Below are 20,334 nucleotides of genomic sequence, written 5' to 3'. Positions count from 1 at the left end.
TGTTGCAGGCTTTTCTGGCTCCTGCCAGGGCCCTAAGGTACACTGAAGTTCCCCGACACCCCTGAGAGCTCCCATTCTCATTCTCTCTAAGCTAACTGTGCAGTGGTTCTTGACCCCCGAGGCTGAATGCCTGCTTCTGAACCTTCCTTGGCCTTAGCACCTGTAAATCCCTGCCCTCTCCCCCTTCACAAGCATGGTTGCTTATCTTCCTTCCCCATGCCTGCCACCTCCAAACAAACCAGCCTCCTGAGTTTATCTGGTTCTCCCTCCCTGCACCTACCTATTTTTGTTTAAAGTTTCCTCTGAGCTGACAAAAATATGTCCTGATGTTATATCCTCACTTAAAATAAACAAACAAACAAAAAACAGCTAACATATTGAACACTTTGTGCAAAGGAATATGCTTAGTGCTCTCTACATAATTTTAATCATGACATCTATGGATTATGCTGTTATCCCCATTTTACAGATGAAGAAACTGAGGCTCAGAGATCACATAATACATAGCAGAGCTGGGTCTGAACTCAAGCTATCTGACTTTGGAGCCTGTGAATTTTAACTATTACTTCCTGGTGCAGTTAAGTGTGGTTCCTTGGTCTTGATATGCTTATCCACACCATCTCCAAAGCCACTCCTGGGTGGTGCCCATTTTCCTGTCTTCACTCTAAATGTCCCACTTCACAGGAAAAACTGGCAAAGAGCTTCAGAACCACCTGTTTCCTGTGCTGCACAATGCTTGAGTGTGGGAGCTGTGCCTCTGTTCTCCATAGCATGTATGGCCATTAGGCACATGTGTAGATTTGCTGAATGAGCAAACAGCAACTCCTCTAGTTTACAGACGTGAGCTAATTCTCTTGAGATTACAAGTGGTATTGTAAATCCCTCCCTGCTACCCAGGGAGGGGGTGGGGAACAAGAAAAATGAGAGGAGGCAGCAGGAAGAGAGTTTAAACTAAAGACCTTCCTTGAGGTAGAGTTGTCTAGAGATGGAAGCAATTGTCCAAGGGACAGGGGAGAGGCACTGAGCAGTTCCCCTTTGCTATAGCTAGGGGATACAGCATTATGGGAGTGACTGGACTGTGTATCCTTGCAGGTGTTCATCTGCCCTGAAAAGATGGGATTCTGAACCTCGAATGGTGCTGGGTAGAGTGGATCTAAGATGGTCAGTTACAGTGCTCCTGGGACAGTGCTCTCTCTACATCCTCGTGGCCTGTAGCCTTCCTAGGCAGTGCACCCTTTCCCAATTGAAGGAGTGGAAGTGGCATTTGAGCCCTCTCAGCCTGGCTCACACCCACCCAAGGAAAGCACTGCAGGCATAGGGCAAATGCAGATGTAAGACAGTTAAATGCCTGCAGGGACTGTCCCAGGCCCTGCCTTTGCACTGCATTGCCTTGTACGCCCTGGCCCTGGCAGTATCCCTGTTAGGTACGCTGCTCTCCTACGCCACTTAGTGGAGTGGCAAAGTAGACTCAGTGAAACAGTGGGGTTGGAGCTTCTGGAACCTGGGACTCCAATTGTTACACCTGGTGAGGTGTTAACAATTGCCATCTTGCTGCCACAGGTGACTCTGGAGAGCCCTGGTGGTTTTTCATTACAGAAGTGAATGGGATTGTGTGCTAAAGGTTCATGGAAAAAGCACTCATGCCAGGAGGGGAAAGGCTGTGGAGGTGCAGAAACTACATGTCGGCTATTATGATTCTTATGAAAACACATTGTGTGATGATGGAATGAAAGGTTTTTGTGATCTTGTGTGCGTAACGTGAAACTCTCTGTAATTTTTCTTTTGTTCTGTATTTGAATTTTCAGTAAGAAGAGGAGGAGACTAGGCAGGCAAAAGGAGTCATGGCTTCTGATGCTAGTCATGCGCTGGAAGCTGCCCTGGAGCAAATGGACGGGATCATTGCAGGTATGCCCAGGGAACCCCAGCAACTGAGGTCTCATCCTCCACATTCCAGAAACTGCTTCTCTCCATTTACTTTTTTTTTGGCATAGAGAAAAGTCTCTTGTTGTATTTATTTTTCAATAGTGTTATTGTGTATATCAACTCTCTTTTTTTCTTTGATACGAACTTATACCACTCTCTGATGTCTGGTGTGATCGTTCTGGTCTCTGCTGAGACAGTGTGGATGTACCTACCATCTACCGCCTCAGTTTGGATTCTGGCTGCGAGGCAGTTTGGGTTCAGTGAGACTGATTCTAATGTAAAATTTTCAGGGCTTTTCATGGCTTATTACAGCTGATCTGAAACTTGAAATCTAGCAGACTTTGCCACCTAATGCAGGTGTCAGCTTCCTCAGATGGTCTCTAGTGTGTTTCAGAGATGGGAGGCAGTTTTGTTTTGATTCAATTAGTGATTCAAATGTTCTTTATGCCATATTGTTTTTTATCCATCTCAACTGTTTGGTTTTAATATTTGCATTAGCCAGTAGGGGACTTTTTTTTTTTTTTTTAAGAAAAGATCTAGCAAAGTTGTGGTTAATTTGAAAGTACTATCCATTAGCTGTTCCAGCTGATTCCTTTCTTTACGGGAGCAACCAGAAGCCTGTATTGATTAGACCAAACCTTTTGTTGGAAATCTTTCCAGAAGGTCCCAAATCTTCTGACTTTACCAGGTACACTTCAGTAGCCTCATTGGTAGATTGGATGTGCTTCTTTGGGACTTTGCTCTTCATTGTTTGAGCTGTGGCTGGAAGAGAGCATGGAGGAAGGTATTGGGCCAAGTGTGGCTAGACCCCAGGAAGTATACAGAGTACCTGACACTGCCGCTTCTCAGGCATTTGCTTTTCCTTCCCATTGGAGGGTTTCACCTGACTTACAGAGGGCTCTTAGTGTTTGAGCCTGAGGTGGGAGAGTGTGCCTGTGTCTTGCAGCTTCTTCAGGTTATTGTTGGTACTGTGATGTATTCTAGCTATCTATCATCTGTCTGCTTCTCAATTTCTCAGTGGATAGAGAGCCCTTGAGAAGCCATGACTAATGTCCTGCTTTTCAGAGGCTCCATAGACTGGGATGTCATGATGTTTAATACTGAGTGTCAACTTGATTGGATTGAAGGATGCAAAGTATTGATCCTGGGTGTGTCTGTGAGAGTGCTGCCAAAGGAGATTAACATTTGAGTCAGTGGGCTAGGGAAGGCAGATCCACCCTTAATCTGGGTAGGCACCATCTAATAAGCTGCTAGCTAATATAAAGCAGGCAGAAAAACATGAAAAGTCTAGACTAGCTTAGCCTCCCAGCCTACATCTTTCTCCTGTGCTGGATGCTTCCTGTCCCTGAACATCAGACTTCAAGTTCTTCAGCTTTAGGACTGTGACTGGCTTCCTTGCTCCTCAGTTTGCAGACGGCCTATTGTGGGACCTTGTGATTGTGTGAGTTAATACTACTTAATAAACTCCCCTTTATGTATACATATCTCTTATTAGTTCTGTCCCTCTAGAGAACCCTGGCCAATACAGATGTCATGTTCTAGATTAGGGTCTCTGATGCCTTACTGAGGAGAAAGAGTCAAGAAAGTGGATTTCCTAGCAATCCTTTTAGAGATACTGACCTGCGAGCTCCTTGGGAGCTTATGTGCATTGGGATAAGAGCCACAGGATCATTGCCTGAAAATGCCTGAGGCAGTCAGCACTTCAGAGCCTTCAGCCAAAGAGCAAAGGGGAGACTGAGCGAGCCCCTGTCAGACCTCTTCCATGGTTGTCAGGGAGGGATGAAAATACTGTCTTTTCTCTATGTGTTATCTTTGCTGCTTTGTCAAAGGCCATTTGATTATATTTTTGTGATACATATTCAGGTCTATTTTTGAGCTCTCTATTCTGTTTCAGGGATTTATTTGTTTATTTTTTCTTTCACCAATACCACACTGTGTTGATTACTGTAGCTTTATAGTAAGTCTTGAAGTTGGGTACTGTCAGTCCTCCAACTTTATTCTTCAATGTTATGTTGGCTACCTTTTGCCTCTTCATATGAAATTTAGAGTCAGTTTTTTTTTTTTTTCTTTTTATCACAAAGTACCTTTCTGGGATTTTGATTGCGATTGCATTTAACTTAGATCGTGTTGGGAAGAACTGACACTTTCACAATATTGAATTTTTGAGCGATGAATCAGACTTCTAAAGAAAAGTAGCCTTGTATGGGGTCAGTACCTCTTTCTGCTTCCTGATTTCTCCATACAGGCATTCCTGAAATGACAGAGCCTCTGGGAAAATTCATTTTGTCTCTGAGAGACATTATGTGACTGGATCCTTAAGGCCTTGCCTTGACCCAGGATCTGCAATTGAGAATCTGGGATGTGTGTGGAGAGAGGGGCCCTAAGTGTGGGTTGTGTGAAACCCAGGAGACCTATTCTTCTGATCTTCCAGTACAAACTGCTCTGTCCTTCCATTCCTTAGTCCTCCATCTTGGAAGGTTCCATCTAGAAGGACTCCTGGGCTTCTCTGTCTGGAGCAGGTTTGAGAGTTTTATAGAGAGAAGACATTTTTTGCAAATTGGTTCTTTGCAGATTGGTAGGGAGGAATACCTGTAGCCAGACTACTTGTTTGAAATCCTAGCTCTACAACAAGTTACTTGCATGGTCTGTGCCTCAGTTTCCTCATATTTGAAATGAGAATAGTAATAGTACCCATCTTGGAGAGTTGCCTGTGTTAACACACGTAAGGTGCTTAGAACAGTGCCTGGCACATAGTAAGCACTATAAAATGTTAGTTCTTGATAGATTAATGAGGGACTAAAAATAATCTTTATCATGTTGAATCTTTTCTGGGACAGGGTAGCATTCTCATTTATTAAAGCTCTTATTTCACCCATCTGAGTTTTGTAGTTTTCACTGTATACGGCTTGTGCATCCATTGCTGGATTTGCCCAGGGTCTGCAAGATTGATACATAGTCTTCTGATTGCCCTCTGTGTCTGTTCTTGCTCCTTTATAGACTCTTTTCCACAGAGCTGCAGAGTAAACCTGAAAATGTAAATTAAGTCATATCACTCCTCTCTCCAAAACTCCTCAATGGCTTCCCATCTCAAGATAAAGTTTAAAACCCTTACCATGGCCAGCAACGTCTTGGTATGACTTGGTTTTTGCAGCCCTTTATGCATCCCTTTTATGTTCCCAGGGCTTATCTCACTTTAACCATGCTCTTGCTCTCCCCTTTTCTGGAATGCCCTCCTCCAGATCTAGGCTTATGCTGAAATGTTACCATATCAGAAGGCCTTCCCTGACTGTGTCTATCATGCATTCCCACATAACTCTGTTCTTGTATCTTGTTTATACTTATTTATAGCACTTATTTCCTGACCTATTACATTCATATTTGCCTCTTTGTTTATTGTCTGCCTCCTGCACCAGCATGTGAGTTTCTTAAGGATAGAGGCTCTGCCACTGTATCTCCAGTGCCTTAATGGGTGGTTTTAGGCATTTTAGTTAATAAGCATTTAATATATGCTAGATGTATTTTTTTTATTTGCTTTTGTGACTAGGATCTCCTTTTCATTGGTTAGGAGGTATACATATAGGTTTCTGTATACATCCTCTATCTGACTGCCTACTGAACTTCATTTATTTTCTCTATTTTCACCTTTGTTTCACTGATTCTTTTTGGAATAACAAATCATTTATTTATTTATTTATTTATTTATTTATTTATTTATTTATTGGAAAACTAGTAGTTTGTATGTCCCGTGAACCATCCCTGAAGTAGTAACTGGCTCACGTAGATATTTGACAGGAGCTATTTGACACATTATTCAACATTGAGGTTACTAGTGAGTATCTGGAGGGCGTGTTTTCTATGCTATTCTTGATAAAAATAATGATCATTCTTTTGAATGTCTTGTTGAGGGTACTTTTTCTCAAGATTGTTGAGGACACTTTTCCTCATTTTTATGATGGCATTAAAATGGCTGAGCCAAATTGGACCAAAGAGGTTAAGAATTTTTGTGGTTATTAATGTGGACTACAGAGTTGGATTGTAGGGATTTGAATCCCAGCTCAGCCATTTAGTGCTGGCTGTGGGATCTTTGGACAAATTGCTTAATTCTTCTGAGCCTCAATTTACTTATTGATAAAATAGCCATAATAATAGTACCTGTCTCATATTATTGTGAGGGTTGAATTAATGCAAATAAGGCACCTAGAAAGTGCTGAATTGGTCCAAGTTATTTGTTTTATTGATACTAGCATTAAATTATTTTTACCCCCCAAGATCATACTGCTGAGATTTGAGTCCAGGGCCATCTGAGTCTCTTCCGGGCTCCTTTTATTCCTGGGCTGGTTTTTATGTTGATGCGTGGGGCTGTCTGTAAGAGAAAAGAATTAACAGAGGGAAGGATACTTTTCTCTTCTTGATCACAATCCCTAAGCCAAAGTGGTTTTGTTCTTGTCTCTCTTACATTATTTCTTCCAAACAAGGGTTCCTTTGCTTAAGGATGGCACAGCTAAAGAAGTTGAAAAACTGTGGCACCACATCATGATACCATAGATCTTGCAGAAATGACATTTTTGTGTGAACATTTAAATCTTCCTCTCTTTATTTATATTCTCTGATTAATTTCAGATTGCATGATGTCAAGTAGTGCCACCACCACTGCCAAAACACAACTGCTTTTCCATCAAAGTACTCAAGTACCCAAAGAGTGTGTTTTACCATGTATTTCAATGGAAAAAACCTTTATGGGCTTCCTGCACCTCCCAAATAGTAGCCACTTACACGAAAACAACACATTTTCCTACTAAAATGGATGTAATTTATTCAGTGATCACTAATAATCATATACTATGTAACAAGGAATTGCCTCTTATTAATTACAGTAGGCTAGGTTACTGTTTACTTTCCAAAACTCCTTCTAAAAGGAGTGCACTTTGGGCATGTGATATCAGTGTTTATGTAATTAAGCTTTTAGTGCAAAAAAATGTCCATCTCCTCCCCCATCAACTAAAAAAGTGCTAACAGTGCAGGATGATTATCACTCCTGTAAACAATCAGACCAGGAGTACTCTGAGAGGACATCCTAATGCGCAAGTGGTAATTACGCCCCTCCAGAGCCGTAGTGTGATGGCCTTCATCTCAGGTGGTCAACGCTTGGGAGGTGTGAGAGATAGAAATTGGTTCTTGTAAATGCAAAAAGAAATGCCTTGTAAGCAGGACTATTAAATGAAACTCCTTGTAAAGTTGAATTCTTGAAATCTGAATGGCTGAATCCCAGGTGACTAGACTATACTAGAGTGGGACTATACTAGATTTGGACCTCAGGATTTTATATCAGAAAGTTGGGAAAGGGTGGCTGTTAAAGACTCTAGGACCTGTGTCAATAATGACTTGGTTCCAATATGAAAGACCATTATTATAGTTTTCAGTAGGATGTTAACCTTTGATCTAGTCTTCCTCCTGATTAGTCCCTGTGATTCTGCTTGCAAATTACACTGTAATTGAATTACACTGTTGACAATTGAAATTGAACTATATATTGCTTAATTACCTCCCTCTGGATGGCCCAGAGCAACTGCCACAGACACTAATTTTGCATGGGGCTTAATTTGTGAACTGACAGGTTCAGTGGCTACTTTGTCAGGCCACTTCTGGCAGGGGACCAGAGAGCCACGTGGTCAGGACACAGAGGGCCACTTATTCCTCTTGGCTGTGCAGGAGGTTACTCATGCAGTTATGTACAAGCAGTACTCATTGAGGAGGAATAGTTAAGAGGAGTCTGTTTTATGACAGTTAAAGAGGTTGCCCTGTCAGCTGCGGCCATTCTGCCAACTCTGATTAGCGTCTGGGTTTGTAAAAAGAAAACAACAAAAGATTGTGCAGGGGCAGAGAAAGTTCTGATCAAGACCAAGATTCTTCACGTCGGCCTATGAATGAAGTCAGCTGTGGTGCTGAAGGCTGTTGAGACTATACTCTGAACAGTCCTTAACTGGTCTTATCCCGGCTTCTCTGAGGTGGAGCCTCATATAGCAGTCATCAGTAACAGACTCACTGTTTCCCATTGCGGGGTGGGAGAGCCCTGCTAGGACTTTGTTCAGAAGAGCTGGAGTGGGGGTTTTAGGAGTGTCTAAGGGGCAGAGCTATTAAAGACTGCCATTTGTATGAAGAGGTCAAAACTGCTACTGGGGCACCCGCTGTTTGACAGCCCTCATTCCATTTTTCCCTCACTGGTAGACCCCATCTCCCAGTCCTTTATGGAACTGTGCCTTGTTTTCCATTCTCTGAAAGAGTGGATAAGGCTGGAACTATGTGTTCCTTAAATATTTGCTATAGTTGTAGGTATAGGAACTGAGCTGCAAAACTGTGTGGGCATCATGTATTCTTGTTTGAAGATTTTTTTCTTGTAATGGTGTGGACGGGTTTTCTTAATTGAGTCTTGGCAAGTTAAGTTTTTCTAGAAATGTGTCCATTTTACTGAGGCTTTCCATTTTGTTAGCATCAAGTTGGCCTTTATATTTTATCTAAAATACTTTCTTAGATTAGAATTATTCTTTAATGTTTGATAGAATTAACATATAAAAGCATTTGGCCTGGTGTTTTCTGTGTGGAAAAAAATTTAAACTACGATTAAATTTCTTTATAAGAGGGCTGGGCGCGGTGGCTCACGCCTGTAATCCCAGCACTTTGGGAGGCCGAGGCGGGCGGATCACGAGGTCAGGAAATCGAGACCATCCTGGCTAACACAGTGAAAAATTAGACGGGCGTGATGGCAGGCACCTGTAGTCCCAGCTACTCGGGAGGCTGAGGCAGGAGAATGGCATGAACCCAGGAGGCGGAGCTTGCAGTGAGCTGACATCGCGCCACTGCAGTCCAGCCTGGGCGACAGAGCCAGACTCCATCTCAAAAGATAAAATAAAAATAAAATAAATAATACTTGACTCTTAGAATGCTTTAATTCCCATCACTGCCCCATCTTCCACATTATTTTTGTTTAGTATTCTAGTATCTTTATTTATATTCTCCAAATTATTGTTTTTTAAATTGGCAGCGTTTTGTTTAACAATTTTAACAACCTCTCCAATCATAGTTGATTCTTTCATCCTGCTGCTTTTTTTGCATGATATAGTTTTCTTCCTTAAAATTTGATAGTCTGTGAGTAATAGATTGTATTAGTTGTCATTTGAAAAATGTCCTTAAATGTTCCTAATCTTGAATGATAGTTTATCTTATACAGGCTTGTAGGTTGGGCACTATCCATAGGTATTATTTTGTGGTCACAGGGATTTATTGCTAATGAGAAGTCTGGCGATCTGTATCTGTCTTCTGTCTCTGGTTGTTTTTAAACTTCCTGTTTATCTTTGGTGTTCTTCAGTTTCACTGTCTTGTTTCTTCGGTGGATTTGTTTTGATGTATTATTCTTGGGACTCAGTGAGTGTCTTTAAACTGAGAGGACTCAAGTTTTCCATTCTGAAAAATTCATAGCCATTTTATTTGTTGCCTCTGCTTCATCCTCTGTATTCTTCTGGAATTCCTGAAGAATTGTGTTGGACTTTGTCATTGTTTTTTAATTCCATGCTTGCTACTCCTCTTTTATATTTTTCACTTGTGTCTCTGTATGCAGCATTCTTCAGATCTATCTTCCTCTCCAATAATTCTCTCATCTGCTATTTAACCTGTTCATTTAATTTTTAATTTGTTTCGCTGCATTCTTTATTTTGGTTTGTATTTTTTTTTTCAAATTTTCCTATTTTTTAAAATCATGCTTTCATTTTCTTTAAGGTTTTTATTTCTTCCTTTTCTCCTTTAATTACATAAAACATATGAAATATGCCCAAATATTCCCAAATAGACAAAATATTTATTCATAATATTCAGGTATTGATTTAGTTATATGTTTAAGCACTAATTAAAAGGCTTTCAGTAATTCAAAATGATATGTTAATTTATGAACTTCTTGTCTCACTGGCACTTGGTTTTTTCTTTTTTTTGAGACAGAGTCTTGCTCTGTTGCCCAGGCTGGAGTACAGTGGCGTAATCTTGGCTCACTGAAACCTCCACCTCCTAGGTTCAAGCAATTCTCAGCCTCCTGAGTAATTGGGATTACAGGTGCCCGCCACCATTCCTGTCACTGGCACATCTGATGAAATAATTTTATTCAAGCTTTTTATACTTATCTTTGTTTCTATCATTATAAGAGCTCTTTTTGAATAATCCTAGCATTCTAGAGCAGTTGTAGAGCATTTGAGGATGCAGATTCCTATTTGTAGGTCTGGGATGGGATCTGAGACTCTGTATTTCTAATGAACTCTCAGGTTTTGCTATTGCTACTCATGTGGACCCCACTTTTAAGTGGCAAGGTTTTAGAACACACCATCCTTACTTGGAAGTTGTTTTAAATACAACACTTTTAAAATTCACATATGATGCTGTCATCAGCTATTTCATCTCATGCCAAAGAACTCCATTTACATAGTAAAAGATTAGATTTTAAAAGTTTATCTTGTTTATATGTCTTAATTGTACAACATATATATTTTGCATGAATGAAGATAAGCTAAGTTATGTTGCAGTGAGAAACTACTGAAATGTCAGTAGTTTGAAACACAAAGGTTTACTTCTTGTGCACATTGCAAGTTCTCTGAGATCTGCCAAGAGCTCTGGTCCTTATCATCTTCACTTGAACACAGGCTGATTGAGTCTCCACTATTGCCAGGAGTCAGGGAAGGTGGAAGAGATATGGGGAATTGTGTACTGGCTCTTAGACTTTCTCCCAGTGATACACATAGTTTCTGTTTATTGGCCAAAGGAAGTTATGTGACCATGAGTGACTTCAAGGGACAGAACTGTAAGCCTACTAAGAATGCAAGCAGAGGAGAACAAAATACCTGAACAACCCCAGTCACTACCACATACATGCCTATGTGTTTTCAAAAGCAATCATTAAAAGGCTTTCAGCCGGGTGTGGTGGCTCACGCCTTTATCCCAGCACTTTGGGAGGCGGAGGCAGGCAGATCACAAGGTCAGGAGTTCGAGACCACCCTGGGCAATATGGCAAAACCCCGTCTCTACTAAATACAAAAATTAGCCAGGTGTGGTGGTGCGTGCCTGTAGTCCCAGCTACTCAGGATGCTGAGGCAGGAGAATCACTGGGAGGTGGAGGTTGCAGTGAGCTGAGATCGTGCCACTGCACTCCAGCCTGGGTGACAGAGAGAGACTCTGTCTCAAAAAAATAAATAAATAAAAATAAGAAAAGAAAAGGCTTTCAATGAAATCCTATAACACTTGCATTGTATGTGGTCTTATCCTCAAAAATAATTACTACATCTTCATTAAATTTTGGTTTTCTTCCTTAAAATAAAAATTCTCAGGTGACCTCTATAACCATCAAAGCTAGACTTGATTGAGGTGATCTGCTAGTGCCATGGTTTCAGCTTAAGCATCATTTTAGTGTCACCTGGAAAACTTTTTATTACCCCAGGTCACACCTCAGACCAATTAAATTAGAATCCCTGGAGGAGGGCCCAGGCATCTGTAGTTTGTAAAACTGCTCAGGTGACTTCAGTGAGCATTGAAAGTTGAAAACATTTGTGCTACTCTGAATACTTCGTTGCTCAAAATGAAATAGAATGCCCCAAAGAGAAACTTTAGGCTTGACTGTAAGTTGAATTACCCTTTTCTGAGAAATTTGGGGGATAAATCTTGCCTTATATTTAGGCATATCCAGTATTAGTGGTTTATTGTGCCTTCTAAATTGTCCTGTTAATCCCAGGTTTTAGGGTACACATTTTCTTTATTTATTGTTTTTGTTCTATTTTGATTTGTTTCCCACTGTGGTTGTAATTTTTTTTATAGGGGATAATTGCGGGGAATGTGTGTAGAGTGTGGAAATGAGCCTCCTGGGAGATTTTGCATTTGCTAATGCTGGGCTTTAGGTGTTGCACTATTCTGGACCATTTTGTGTGCATGTATGTTGATTTCTGGTTTGGGGTTTCAGTAGTAAGTGCATAGTAGAAATTTGGCACTATACCAGTAGTATGCAGAGGCCTGTAGGTTTGATGTCTCACTGGGGGTGAGGGAGGGTGTATATACGTGGTATTATAAACACGTAGGGGGCGCCTTAGCATACTGCAAGCTTCCCTGCCGTTGGGTGAAATTTTTCAGACCCCTTTATGAAATAGGCAATACTTCGGGGTACTTTCTTTCTATAGGGGTCTCACTTTCAACTTACTGCTTTCACTGGAGACATTAAAACCTCAAGCCCCAACCTCGGTTCCTCCCTATAGCTGGGTATTTTGCCCCGGGCTACTGTAGAGTCAGCTTGAATTAATTTCACTGTTGAGTTCACTCTGTTTCTGGTACCCAAGGTTTTTACTGTCTTTCAAGCTTGGCTCCACATTTAAAAAATAAAAATGAAATAAAGGTGTTATCTTTTTCAGCTTTTCTGTTTGTTCATTGTGGGTAACAGGGACTCCTGGCAGTTGAGTCTGTCCTGTTTCCAGAAGGCTCCCCGTTAAGCAGTACATGGCTAGCTTACCAAGAAGCCTGCTCTGGGATTTTCTGAAATGATTGTTCTGTGGAAATACTACCAGGTTTTCCCCCCTTTCACTAATGCAATTATGGAGAGAGGGAAAGCTAATCAATAGCACAAGGAAGAAACCTGTCTGGGTTTACTCACTTCATTTCCTGACCAAATAAAGGCCTGAATTCTTCCATATTGTCTAGCATCCTGTGGGGACTTTCAGAGAGCAAGAGAACCTACAGTCCCTGTGCAAACTAAATGTCAAACTTGAATGTCTCACTTACATTCAACAAATTTAAAGTTTAAAACAAATTGTTATAAAAGTAATGAAAATATTGTCAACATTTGTGTATTTTTCTGTATATATACACCGTATACATATATTTATAATTTTTTTTTTACTGAATAAGGCAAGTATTTCCCCATGTTATTGAGTCTTTAGATAATTGTTTTTTATATAGCTATATGAATCATATTCTTTGTTTCAGAAGTTATTTAAACATTCAGCAATTTGGGGGGATTTTTCCCCTACTTTTTGAAAATTAAGATGCTGCTGAGATGATTCTTATATATTAATCTTTGACTACATGTCTGGTTATATTTCTGTAGGTTAACTTTCTAGAATTGGACTTGCTAGGTCAAAAGCCATGAATATTTTTCCTGTATCTTGCCAAATTGCTTTTCAGAAAGATTAGGCTGGTCTTTGTGTCTAGTAACAGTGTATGAGGGTACCCTTATGAATAGCATACGAGCTTGCCAACATTAACTATCATTGCATTTGCATTTTCAACAATTTGCGTAGGTGAAAATTGAATATCATTTTTAAATGTTCTATTTACTAGTGCAAAAACATTTTCTTTCCATATTTTTAATTTTTACTTTTGTTTTTTAATTCTAGAATTACCCACATAAGAACCTTGTGCCTGTTTTATGTGTGAGAAGTGAATTGGGGATTTTTTTTATTGATAGATAAGGTCTCTCTTTTTTTTTTTTTAATGAAGGCTGTACTGAGCTTTTGTTGTAATTGATATGAGTAGGTTTTTTTTTTTGTTTTTTGTTTTTTGTTTTTTTTTTTTTTGAGACGGAGTCTCGCTCTGTCACCCAGGCTGGAGTGCAGTGGTGCAATCTCGGCTCACTGCAAGCTCCGCCTCCCGGGTTCACGCCATTCTCCGGCCTCAGCCTCCCGAGTAGCTGGGATTACTGGGGCCTGCCACCATGCTTGGCTAATTTTTGTATTTTTAGTAGAGACAGGGTTTTGCCATGTTGGCCAGGCCAGTCTCGAACTCCTGACCTCAGGTGATCTGCCCGCCTCGGCCTCCCGAAATACTAGGATTACAGGCATTAACCACCATGCCTGGCCTTACAAGTAGGTTTTTCAGGCTATAATTTGTCTTTTAATTTAATTGTGTTTTTAATATTCCAGAAGTTAATTTTACGTAGTCAGATTTATTGTTCTTTTATGTCTTGCTCAATTGCTCTTGTGCCTATAAAATCTTCCTCTAACTCAGTTTTGATCTATCTTCTCTTTGTATTTCTAGTTCAGTTTTTTAAGCATATAATCCTTGTCTGTCTAAATTTTATTTTTGTGTATGGTATAGAATAAAGATCTTATTTTTTTCTGTGAGAGTAATTCTAGTAACATATTTTAGCAGTGCATGGCAAGTGTCTCTTGATTGTACTTCTCAGAATATTCTCAGCTATTTTTATTGGTTAGTTATTTTACTGTGTAACATAAATTACCCCAAACATAGCATCATACAATAACAAACATTTATCATCTGTTTCTATCTGCCAGGAATTCAGGAGTGGTTTAGTTGGGTGGTTCTGGCTTAGGTCTTTTAAAGGGTTATAGTTAAGATATTAGCTGGGGCTACAGTCATCTGAAGGCTTCTCTGGGGCTGGAGCAGCAATCCTTAACCTTTTTGGCACCAGGGAACGGTTTTGTTGAAGACAGTTTTTCCATGAACCTGGAGGGTCGGGGGAAAGTTTCAGGATGAACCTGTTCTACCTCAGATCACCAGGCATTTGTTAGATTCCCATGAGGAGTGAGCAACCTAGATCTCTCGCATGCACAGTTCACAATAGGGTTCGCGCACCTATGAGACTCTAATGCCACCAGTGATCTGACAGAAGGTGGAGCTCAGGTAGTAATGCTCATTGGCCCACTGCTCACCTCCTGCTGTGTGGCCCAATTCCCAACAGGCCATGGACTGGTACCAGTCTGTGGCTGGGGTTGGGAACACCTGGGCCGGAAGATCCCTTCCACAGTGGCTCACTCATATGGCCGTTGGTAGAAGGGCTCAGTTCTTTGATGTCTGCTGACAGGTAGCCATATTTCGTCACCATATGGACTTTTCCGTAGGGATGATTGAATGTCCTTATATCATGGCAGCGGCCTTCCCCTAGAGCGAGTGGCCTGATATAATAAAGCAGAAGGAGTCACAGTGCTTTTTATAATCTAGCCTTGGAAGCAACGTTCCATCATTTCTGTCATATTCTACTGGTGACACGGAGCAACCATGATATAATATCCACAAATTACGAACATTAAGAGGAATGGGTCACTGACGGCTTATTGGAAGCTGGTTACCAAACTCTTCCTCTGAGAAGAAATTTAGAATTGTATCTCCTTTTGTGTAGATGCTTATTCAATATCATTTTGTCATTTGCATCCCAAAGCCCAATGGTGGCATCTGGAAGTTTCTTCTTCCCTTAGTTTTCTGCCCTGTAACCTTATCTGATTAAATTTAAAATCAAGTGGAGTTTGTCGTCTGAGGCTTTTCTGTCACTGTCATTACCACTAGCTCAGGGACAAAATATTTATCTTTTCACTTCTCTCATCTAGTATTTATTGACTATTGGTTTTGATAAAGTAATAAAAGAAATATAAGTTGCAAAGAAATATAAAGTTTTTATACATATATACACATATGCCTGTAAAACTTGGCACAGATATACATGTACTCACATACATGTACACACACACACTCTGAATAGTAGGAAAGAATCTCAAAGCTTTAGGGCAGAGAGGGTCCCAGAGAAAGGAAGAGACTTTTCCAAGGCCACACAGTGGTATAAAGTTAATGAAAACCCAGATCTTCCATCCACCTTTTAGCCTGACTCATTCTTCCTACATTTATGAAATACTTAAAATGAAACTGAATGGCTACGTGTTTGAAATTCGTGTATACAGAATGGAGAGGGATTACTCAGCAATGATTTGGAGATTGAAGGTCTTGCTCTGCTTCTGTCCATTTTCTTCCTTGAAGTTTGGCTGTGGCTCTTCCCAGTCCACTCTTAATTGGATTTGTAGGAGCCAGAAAGTGCTGAGCACACATCACAGTGGTGGGTAATTGGGCAGTTTCCTGGCTCCCCAGAGCCTCTGACTTGTTTGTGGATTGTGATCCATGATTCCCTGTATCATGCATTTTCAGAAAGCAAACTGGCAATCAAATGGTAATTGTTTCCATCTGTGTGGATTTCTCATTCCCAAGACTGCCTGGCAAGGAGGAGGTTGGCTCTGAGAAGAGTAAAGGGACCTGGAAATTGGACGTCAGGCCTGCAGCATACCATGGATGCGGTGGCCCCAAGCTCACATTTTCCAGTAGAGTCCTAATTTCAAATCTTTCATCCGGTTGGCCTTATAAATAATCCAAATGCCCTAGAAATTCCACCACCTAAACCATAGTTTCTAAAGTGTTTACTGCTGAAAGAAGCACAGACTTCCTTTGTTAGACTGTTGCCCCAGTTTTGATTTGAAAAATATATCCCTGAGCTTATGGAAAGGAGATTTTGGCTGCTGCTGCTGCTGCTGCTGCTGCTACTGCTGTTGTTAAATGGGTGTAAGAATGGTGGAACAGGCTGGACACAGTGGCTCACATCTGTAATCCCAGCACTTTGGGAGGCCGAGGTGGGCGGATCACAAGATCAGGAGATCGAGACTATCCTGGCTAACACGGTGAAACCCTGTCTCTACTAAAAAATACAAAAAATTAGCTGGTGTGGTGGCGGGCACCTGTAGTCCCAGCTACTTGGGAGGCTGAGGCAGGAGAATGGTATGAATCCGGGAGGCAGAGCTTGCTGTGAGCTGAGATCGCGCCACTGCACTCCAGCCTGGGCGACAGAGCGAGACTCTGTCTCAAAAAAAAAAAAAAAAAAATGGTGGAACAGTCGAATTTGGGGCTTATCAAATTAGAAAGAGCTGACCCAATATACCAGATCTCTGAGGACGTTGAAGCACTCTCTCTCCAGATACTCGTTCAGGTATATGTGCAGGCATTTGGTCAGATTCCTTTTCAGTGTCTACTGGGTAGAGTGCATGATGCTGGGAACTCGGCTAAATGTAACATGGACCATGGACTCTCTCAGAGACTCCACAGCCCACAATAAAGAGATAAGGTATGGAGATATATATAAATACAAATTTAAGAACATATAGAGATATATAGGGAATATGAAGATCTCCCAACTGGGAAGATCCAGAAAGATTCCAGTTCACTAAACCCTCACCAAAATGAATATAGTAATTGTCATCTATTGCTGTGGGATAAGCCAAACCAAACATATTGGCTTAAAACTACCATCGTTTCCTTGTAATTTCCTGATTTGAGTAGCACTGCAGGTGTGTCTCCTCCCTGTTCCACATGGTGTCAGCTGGGGTGGCTCTTGGGGGCTGGAAGATCCTGGATGGCTTCATTCACATGTCTGTCACTACAGCTGGGAGGGCTAAGAAAGGTGGGGCTGTTTTTCTAGCAGGGTAACTGGGCTTTGTTACATGGTGGTTTAGGGTCAAAGAAAGAGTGGAACCTGTTAGACCTCTTAAGGCCCAGGCCCAGAGCTGGTACAGAGTCACTTCCATTGCATTCTGTTGATCAGAGCAAGTCACCAAGCCAGCCCAGAGTCAAGATCCATCCCTTTATCAGAGGAGTGGAATGCACACACAGGAATAGAGGAATCTCTGGTGGCCAACTGCAATCTATGACATTAATATAAAGAAAAAAATTATTCTAAAAGCTGAAGAATGAGATCTTACTGCCTAAACTAGCAGTTTGTGGTCCCTAGTGAGGACTGGCTGTGCTTTCCCAGTTGTCTAAGTGTGTGAGCTTCATATGTCAGTCCCAAAGGGTATGGTCATCCACCTCTGCATGCCTCTTTTTACACTGTCCAGCCCAAGATTAGATAAAGATGATTTCTGGAAAGTTTACATTGTGAGTGATTCAGCTGGGGTCGAGGTGGCCTTCCAGGTTTCTTTATTTAAAGATGGGGTCTCACTCTGTTGCCCAGGCTGGAGAGTAGTGACTATTCTCAAGCCTGATACTGTGCACTATAGCCTGGAACTCCTGGACTCAAGTGATCCTCCTGCTTCAGCCTCCCAAGTAGCTGAGACTACAGGCATGCACCACCATGCCCAGCTCACTCCCAGCTTCTTATCTGTCCCTTTCACCTTTTTTTCACCACCTTTGCCCTTTACTAGTTCCTTGCCCATGGTGTCCACCCTTCTTACTGAGTTTCCACCTCTCTCTCGTTGCAGGCACTAAAACAGGTGCAGATCTTAGTGATGGTACTTGTGAGCCTGGACTGGCTTCCCCAGCCTCATACATGAACTCCTTCCCGGTGCTCCATCTCATCGAGGACTTGAGGCTGGCCTTGGAGATGCTGGAGCTTCCTCAGGAGAGAGCAGCCCTCCTGAGCCAGATCCCTGGCCCAACGGCTGCCTACATAAAGGAGTGGTTTGAGGAGAGCTTGGTGAGTAGTCCCGTGGCCTGATTGGGAACTACTGGGGAATGTAATGGTGCAGCCCATGGAGTGCCCCTACTGACTGGGGCTGTTGACTCATCTGTACACCTTCTAGCCTTTTCTTCCATCCCACTTTAGCCAACGCTGCAGGGTGGCCCTTCTTATCAAGGAGTATAGAGCCCAGTCAAGGGACTTAAGCTATGTCCTCTGCCCTTCCGTGGTCCACAGTCTTTCTCTCCTGAGGAAATCCAGGGCTAGAGAAGGACAAACATTGACGATTTCACACATACACACATACACCCTCGAATTATAAGTACTGCTTATTGAGTTCTAATCCCTGGCTGGTGTCTCTCCCCTCAGCTAGATCCCACTACCCCTTATTTCTTACCACAAACAAAAGACTGGTTACCTCATTGATTTAAAAAAAAGCATGACAAATTTCTTAGGAGGAAATGTTTTCTTATTTTTGCATTTCTTTGTTTGGTAAGAAGGCTAAACTTTTAAAAATTAGTTTATTCGTATTCCTCTGTATGGTCTCTAAACTTTTGATTCTATCCTATCTGGAAAAAGAATGCATTTCCCATATACATATTCACATGCAGCATTTTATTTTTGAGACATGGTCTTGCTCTGTCACCCAAACTGGAGTGCAATGTGGCTTGATCATGGCTCACTGCAGCCTCGACCTCCCAGGCTCAAGGGAATTCTCCCAACTCTTGCTCCCAGAAGTGCACCGCCACACCTGGCTAATTAAAAAAAAAAAAAAAAAAAATTGTGTGTGTGGAGATGGGGTTTCCATATGTTGCCCAGGTTGGTCTTGAACTCTTGGCTCAAACAATCCACCCACCTTGGCCTCCCAAAAGTGCTAGGATTATAAGCATGAGCCACTGCACCTAGCCAGTATTTCACTAGTATACCTAAATTATAAAAATACCACAAAACAGAATTTTGAAGTTTTTTATTTGTATGAATTTGTGAGGTACATGTGAAATTTAGTTACATGTTATATAACACATAGTGATCAAGTCAGTCAGGGTATTTAGGGTATCCATTGCTCACCAAAATAGAGTTTTAAAGGATAGATTAAAAAATAGTTCCAATATTTTTCCCTATACACCCAGAAATCACCTTGAGCCTCTTGGGTGCGCCTCTCCCACTCTAGTCTATTCGTATTCTGTGCTGTTGTTTTCTATTAGGATTTTAGTGTTTTTCTTATCTATTTGAATGAACTTTTATTAGCCGTTTGCTTTATTTGTAGCATATATTTTCCTCACTCTGTTTTTAAATGTTTAGGGAACTTTTTGAGACATAAAATTTTAACCAACTGTACTTCACTCTATCAGTCTTTCCTATTTTGGTTTCTTGTTTTCCTTTTGGCCCTAGCAAGGCCTTTCCCAACCTCAGAACAAATAACTATTCACCTGTATCTTCCTCTAGTAAGTTTATGGTTTGATTATTTTATGGTTAACTGCAGTCCATCAACAATATTTTTTAGTGTTTGGTATAAACAACGAATCTAACTTTTAAAACAGTTTTTGGAAATTTATTAAAAATATTTTTTGATCCAAAGGCAGTTGACATGGTTGTTTTTTTTCAAGATGCATTGGTAGAAAACAGCTTGCATTCAGATTTGCAGTTTTGTCTTGGGGTTATTTACAATGGTGTAGGGCATGCCTGCCTTTGAAGAGATTTCCCAAAAAGTGATTGCTTTCATAAATCTTCTAGAGTAATTATGGACATCACTAACCTATGAATGGGGAAGCAAGTACTTTTAGGGGGTCAGAAGTTCATATAAACATTCCAAGATGTAAGAGCTGTATGTTAAAGTTTTTATTCTGGACAGAGATAGCCTGTCTGTATTTTAGATCTTGCAGACCTAAAGTCATTTTACAATCGGCACATCCACATTCCACACAAGGTCTTAATCTGTATGGAAATAAAATTCAGACTGGTGAGCAAACTCATCGCGGGCTTTAGATTGACACTTTTAGTTAGAAGTTATTGCTGCTCAAATTTTGGTCTCTGGCTCAGCAGCTTTCTTATCCCCTAGTAGCTTGTGAAAAATGCAGAATATGGACCCCATCTCACACTTGTTGAACCATCTCCAGGTGACTCATAAGCACATTAAAGTTTAAGAAGCACTGCTTTCAACCATGGAGACTCAG

The 20,334-nt window shown here is 41.1% G+C and overlaps 1 protein-coding gene across 7 annotated transcripts in view; it reads left to right on the top strand.

Annotated features, from left to right (window-relative positions):
• The window catches only part of LOC105488720 (PPFIA binding protein 2), a 143,918-nt gene that overhangs the window by 33,913 nt on the left and 89,671 nt on the right, over nt 1-20,334 (top strand). For all 7 annotated transcript variants that reach the window (XM_011753045.3, XM_011753048.3, XM_011753047.3 and 4 more), the window contains 2 exons: nt 1,806-1,905; nt 17,964-18,178. In XM_011753045.3, coding sequence (XP_011751347.1) covers nt 1,842-1,905; nt 17,964-18,178 — 279 coding nt within the window. In that variant the 5' untranslated portion in view covers nt 1,806-1,841. Of the gene's footprint in view, nt 1-1,805; nt 1,906-17,963; nt 18,179-20,334 lie in introns of those variants that run through there.

This window comes from Macaca nemestrina, chromosome 12, assembly GCF_043159975.1.
Source record: "Macaca nemestrina isolate mMacNem1 chromosome 12, mMacNem.hap1, whole genome shotgun sequence".
Taxonomy (NCBI): domain Eukaryota; kingdom Metazoa; phylum Chordata; class Mammalia; order Primates; family Cercopithecidae; genus Macaca; species Macaca nemestrina.
Note: the sequence above shows the minus strand (reverse complement) of the source record. Positions and strands in the feature narration are given on the sequence as shown.